General features: G+C 36.4%; 1 protein-coding gene across 1 annotated transcript; it reads right to left on the reverse strand.

The window, feature by feature from the left end:
* Positions 1-3,319: 3,319 nt before the first annotated feature.
* Positions 3,320-6,109, reverse strand: LOC113803805 (putative leucine-rich repeat-containing protein DDB_G0290503; the record flags this gene model as incomplete). Its single annotated transcript, XM_070133294.1, is given in 2 exon segments — positions 3,320-5,810; positions 5,931-6,109. Coding segments are annotated over 2 exon segments (2,221 nt in total), but the record flags the coding sequence as incomplete, so codon positions are not given.
* Positions 6,110-6,620: the final 511 nt, after the last annotated feature.

Consider the following 6,620-nt stretch of genomic DNA (forward strand, 5'->3'; position numbering starts at 1 on the left):
AGAAAATGAGAGGGAAGGTTGGAAAATGTTTTTTGGGCTTTTAAACTTTCACAGATATGTACATGTATAAGGTAGTGAATGGCATGATAAAAATTAATTACCTACTTCTTTAAGACCAGCCCATGGCTATGTTGATGAATGGACACTGTCAGGAAGTACAGTTGAAATGAATAGTTTTGAGATAGTTGTGTAGGACATCACAGCATTTAGTGATAAACACAGCAGTTTCAAGTGTAAAAAGGAGAGCCAAAACAAAGATACTCATTATACTGTCAATTCTAAATTGCTACTTAAGCTCACAAGCAAATTTTCAAGAAATCAGAAGCATTTCAACTTGCTTAAAAGCAGATGAGCAGCAAGTTTGACTGTAATCATTGATTTACTTAATTGGTTTAGCATAATTAGCTAGCAATATATCTACACTGTGTGCTTAGATGTGCATTGTAGTTTTAAAAGGTGCAGGGTGGCTGAAACAGCTGCTGTGTTGAGTAAATTATCTCAAAGTTTTGAGTCTAAATTTATTATATATACACAAATGTATATGAAAGTGTCACATGAACCTTGTGGTACAAAACTTAGAAGTAACCGTAAAAGGGGGAAAGTATTTTTTCTTACAGAAGTATATTTTAGAGAATTTTTTGTCCAGGAAGAGTATTCATTATAATACAAAATTATAAGGAAAACAAAATTATTATATTTAAGTTTATTTCCATTTCTAGGTGTCTTGTACATGAAGGAATGTGTGAGTATCTTAAGAATGTAGGTCAAACTATAGACATTTGAAATTGTGAAGCAGTCACTACATATATATATATATATATGTAAGTATGCATATATGTATGGTATTACTCAAAGGGAATTTCTTTTAATACACTTCAATGTTTAAACAAATTGATGTTATATGAGATCTGTTCTTGCTTCTTAGTATCTTAAATCTGTTTCGAGTTTGTCCTTATTTCTTTGTCTTCCGAATTTTTAACCACATGATGAAAAACTAAAGCTCCAAATATTGGGTTGTGACATTTTTTCGGAAAAGACTAGAAGGAGAGTGATGACCTGCCTGCTTTGTGGCCATCAATATTTCAGCCTAACCTCCTCCTTACCTAGGACTTCTATTATCCAGCTTTAACATTTTCTGGTTAGAGCTGTATCTTGTGATATGGAATAAGTTTTATAAAGGTCTGTCTATATATTAAAATGGGTTTTGATATAGATTATCATGATCTGTTTGATTAGGGTAGTGCTACAAAATCATATTTTATTTTAGTTAATATGCACCCTGTGTATACCATTAATGACTGTATTATTGTGAAATAACAGGAAACATATGGTGTGGTTTTAATTAACCTAGGAAAAAATTATAATATAATGAAGAATACAAAGCATTCTATTTAACCAAAAAATAAGCTATATTCTGCAAATAGATATTTACATCAGATTTGAAAAAACAATTTTCTCTTTCTCCCTCCCCCCCTCTCTCTCTCTCTCTCCCTTGTTCTATTTATCTCCCATCTCCCTTCCTCTCTCTCTCTCATTTTACTTCTCCCCCCCCCCCCTCCTCTCTCCCTCTCCCTCTCAATGCATGCATGAACAGACACAGACACAGACACACATACAGACACAGACACACACATACATACATAATGGTTAATAGTCTAAACAAATAAATATGCTAGACATGAAAGGTAATACAGAACAATGGGAAAGTACTATGGCTAAAAGGGTAAAGATGGAACAAATGAAGTAAAGCAGAGATTAGTAAAATAAGGAAAGGGTTAAGGGTGTAGGGTGATTGGATGAAATGGAATGTGTCTATGGCTGGGGAAGGAAGAGGAACATTATGAAACAATCACCTGGTAATTTGGGTAGAAATGTCTATTGAAGTAGGAGAATAATCTAGGGAGGTAAGGGAACTGGGAAATAAAGTATTAGGAATATTGTCAGGAGGGAAGGGGTCCGGAGGATGACACTTGCAACTGAAGGGATTCATGTGAAGAGGGAAGAGATACTGAGACATCTTGAAAAGATAGGAAGGAGTTTTGAAACATGTAAAGAGAGAAAAACCTTGTTGCCATGATTCTTGGCTGGCCACATGTAGAGTAAGGCCTTATTTGAATCTGAGAACTGCTACCTCACATTCAAGCTTGTTGGCAGGGAAACTACTGTAAAGTTCATTATGGGAGCCACTACAATTGGCATATGTACATGACTTAGCAAAACAATCTGCACGGTCATGACCAGGCACAGAGAGAGCAGAGAGCTGTGGATCAAGTGTTTGGCTGGATGGCTAAACTGCCAACATTTGACCTGATGAGGAAGGGGTCAGTAAGGTTTGGGAGGACACTCCTGCAATGTAAACTTTATGGGGGAAGTCATGTCTGCAGAAGCTAACCTTGGCAATATTGATGAAATGACTTATGCTAGCCTCTGCAAAGAATAGTGTAGCACTGTTCTGATACCGCATCATGGTCAACAAGGCAGGCATGCAGGTCGTTTTCAGTTGGACCAGTTCTTGTAGCTAGGGCAAGCAGTTGGGGAGTTCCAGTAAAAGAGGAGTGAGGTTTGGCATGCCGGTGAGGTCAGTCAGGGTAAATAATGTAAGAGCTGGGGACTGGGATGTAGGTGTGACAAGGTGTAAACAATTGGGATGACAGCAAAAGGAAATTTTGCCTACTTGTTTTTGAAGACATTGTTGGAAAAGACTAATACTGTCAGAGTAAGGGGATGTAAGTGGAATCATAAAGAATTAACCCACTTGGCAGGGCCAAAAAATGTACTCTGAAGGTTTGTAGAGGTGGAACCAGTAGAAGGATGAGGGTGGGAGGAAGATGGGGTAGTGTGCAGTGAGGTAGTACTGTAGGGAAGACAATTATAAGGATAAAGACTAGTGATACGGAGGGAGGGGATAGACAATGAAGACTGTACATTTGGAGATGGAGAGAGGAAGGGCTGCCATCTGCAGGTTAAGTAATGACCTGGGTTGGTGGTTCAGAATCGACAGAGTTGTCACTAAACAATGAGGTGGGGAATATTAATATCAGTGGTGGAATCCATGTTCAAAGAGGAGGCAGGGATTGAGAAACCAATGAAATCAAATTTAGATAGGCAAGGTGAAGATAAGGCTATCACACTTTGGGAAGTGGACAGAAGAAGGGGAAGAACAAAAGACCATTCAAAATTAGTTAAGATGAGGTCCAAGGTAGGGGTGATCTCCTACCTTGGGCGTTAGTCACGGTCTCATAATTTCCCCGCAAGAATGAGCAGGGGATTGGGGGTGACAGACTCATAAACACACACATGGGTTGTAAGTAATATATGAACATATAACTTTATTCAAAATATTATGTACACTGTTATTATGTATCCTTTCAAAATATCGCATTTTTACACCTAGAAAAACAAGGAAAATAGTAATCTCTAACTTGAAGATTATATATTTAAAGCACTAAAATGACAGATGAAATAAAATTCCATGGTTCCATCATGTGAATGGACATAATATAATAAATAATCAATAAAACATTTCACGTATGTTAGTTGTCTAAGAAATCAATCGTGTATCACTACTAAAATTGCTTATCAACATATCTCATATATATTCTAAAATGCAAAAATAGGTATATTATCATCTTGCACCCACTGATACATTCAAATTTACATATACCTACAATTTTAATAACTGAATATAGCCTTACTGTAACTATCCAAATAATTACCTGGTACTTTTTCCATAAATACTGGCATCTGATCAGTGTGTGGTAAGATTAATTATTGAGCTACTGGCTTTGGAGGTCGAAGCACATTTGGCTTGTTCGTAGTGGGAGGCATTATTCCAGAAACCCTTTTCACTGCCACAGGCTTAATATTTGATGGAGGTCGTAATCCAGGCAGCTTGGAAATTGCACTGGTCCCAGATGATGTAATCTTGATTTGGGCGGAAGGGGGTTGAAGACCTGAAGCCATTTGTGGCCTTGCCAGTTTACTTGTAAATCTGGAAGAATGGGATCCCACAGTTATCTTTTGGGTAGACTGTGGGAGCTTTTGGGGTTGTCTGAGTTCAGCTTTTGGTGGACTTTTGAGGGGAGAAGATGGCTTCATTCTTTTATTTGGTGGTCTTAATCTTCCTTGGTTAACGGTTTTGCTATCTAAATATTGTCCATCTGTGCTATTAGACTGGATTGATTTAGTCCTTGCTTTTAATGGTTCTCCAGGATCTTTATTTTTTAAAGCTCCAGTGTCAGCTCTGAGAGGTGCATTTTTAGTAAAAGCTAGTCCATTTTTCAGTTTCTCAGGCGGAACAACAATGCTTTTCCTGATCTGAATGTTTGAGGAGCCAAGGACTGTTCGTTTTGGTGGATTTATTCCTTTTGTCAAAGATAACTTACTCTTGATCTGGGATTCAGGCTGTTTGGTATTTCCATGAACTTGTTTGCCAGGGGCATTCTCTTTATTTGACCTTGTAATGCTGTTATTTGATTTCTGAGATGGACTGGAATGAGGTAAACTTCTGTGTATTCCTAAAGCAGGTTTTATCCTGGCTGGTGGGTTTTTGCTATCTGTTGCAGTAGGTCCGGATGACTGACCACCACCTTTTTTTAGTGATGTTTTTGGGTCTGCCTTTGAGAAGCTTGTATTACTACAAGTACTACTTCTACTATTATCTAATTTCTTTGTAGCTTTAACATTGGGTTTTGTAGATGACACAGGTGTTAGTACCTTTCTTGTATGTGTAAATGATCTTTTCAATTTAATCTGTCTGCTGGATTCTGTGTTCATCTCGCTACTAGTATGTGACTCTCCTTCAGTGTTACAAGACTCATTACTTTCAGCACTGTTATTTCGTTTGGGTCTAGGGTTTTCTTTTGCCTGGCTATTGTTAAGGTTTTTCTCTGCATAAATTTCCTTCCCTGGCCCTTCTGAGAGGTTCTTTTTATCTTCTGGAATGTTTTCTTGCTGAATATGAATGTCTTCAGTTTTTATTTTAGACTCTGACTGTTCAGCTTCAAAAGTATTATTCAGGCAAACTTCATTTTGGCTGACTTGTGGCACAATGCTATGCTTTGGGTTCTTTTCACTGATACTAACAAGTAAATCACGATCACAGGCATTGGAAGCTTCACAATTTTCCTTTACTTCTATATTACTATTAGACTGGCTTTGTGTAATGACAGCAGTATCTGTCTGTTTTTCACAATCAGTTTTTGCTTCATGGTCAGCAATGTTAATTAGAGGCTGTGTTGTGTTATTCCTGATCTCAGACTGATGCACGTTTGCAGATGGTATTTTTTCAGTAAGAACATCTTCAGGCTCTTCTACATTAATCATATTCTCATTGTTTGTAGCGTGACTTCCATCATCATTTACATCATCATTTACTTCTGTTGAAGGGTGTATATCTAATGTTCTGTTTAGTATTTCTTGACAATCTTTCTTCAGGTCTTTGCTTATTTCCTTTCTTCCTGTTTCATCAGGTAAGCCATCACATGCTTGCTGGGAATTTTCTTGTGCTGTAGGTAACTGTTTATTTATGGCACCTTGCATATTACCATCTTGGTTGTGTCTTGTACTGTCCACAGTCTCTTTCTCCTCCATCTCTTTTCCTGCATCAATTAAATCGTCATTCTGTAACTGAGGCTCAGAGTTTTTATCTTGTATATCACCTTCAATAGCATCAACCATAAGGTTATCTCCATATTGATGACTGAGTGGAAGAGCTTGTCTGGATCTTCCTGAGTGATGATTTGCTGGAGTGCCAATGCCGCCCTTACTGTCTTTGGTGGATTCATGTGATAGTCCAGGCCACTTCGGATCTGTAAGATTACACAAAAGAATATAAAAGTGTATGTACACAATAAATGTAATCTAATTATGAATTCAGTGTTCAATACTAAGAACAAATTCCCACACTCTTAAAGCTATCAGTCACTGACCTTGACTAACTTCTGGCAATGACCCCGTGCTGGAAACGCTAACAACTCTCTGAAGCCGTGAAATTGGAGCAATGATGGGTGTTGGAGCAGGCCCATCCATGCCCATCATTCTACAGAAAACTCCACCTCTCATTGCTGGAGTACTAGTAATTCGAGGCCCACTGCCAGGATCACCAGGCCTTAAATAAATGAAAATAAATGAATAATATTAATAATGATAAAAGAATAACAATAATAATCATAATTACAATAGTAATAATAACAACCATAATAATAAAACTAAAACTAATAACATTGAAAAAAAGAAAAAAAAAAATAAATAAATAAATAAAAATAAAAAGAAAAAAATAGTAAAACTACTAAATGCACTAATACTAATACCATCAATACTAATATAATAACTACTATTACCTAAAAGCAGCAAGAAAAAGAAAGTTACATTGCATTTCTGAAAATGTTCCATTTGAGTTTTTTTCAAACTTAACATAAAATGCAGCTTGATTGACATGAAATTAAATATCAAAGTCTTTAGTAAGCACAGTTTACAGATACTAAATGATAAAATATACAAAAAGATCAACAAGATATACAGGAAAATTAAGATTTCTATTAGCTGTTATATATATATAAATATATATATAAGTATATATATAAATATATATGTATAAATATACGTAAAAATATACATGT

The sequence above is a fragment of the Penaeus vannamei genome, chromosome 18, assembly GCF_042767895.1.
Source record: "Penaeus vannamei isolate JL-2024 chromosome 18, ASM4276789v1, whole genome shotgun sequence".
Classification (NCBI taxonomy): domain Eukaryota; kingdom Metazoa; phylum Arthropoda; class Malacostraca; order Decapoda; family Penaeidae; genus Penaeus; species Penaeus vannamei.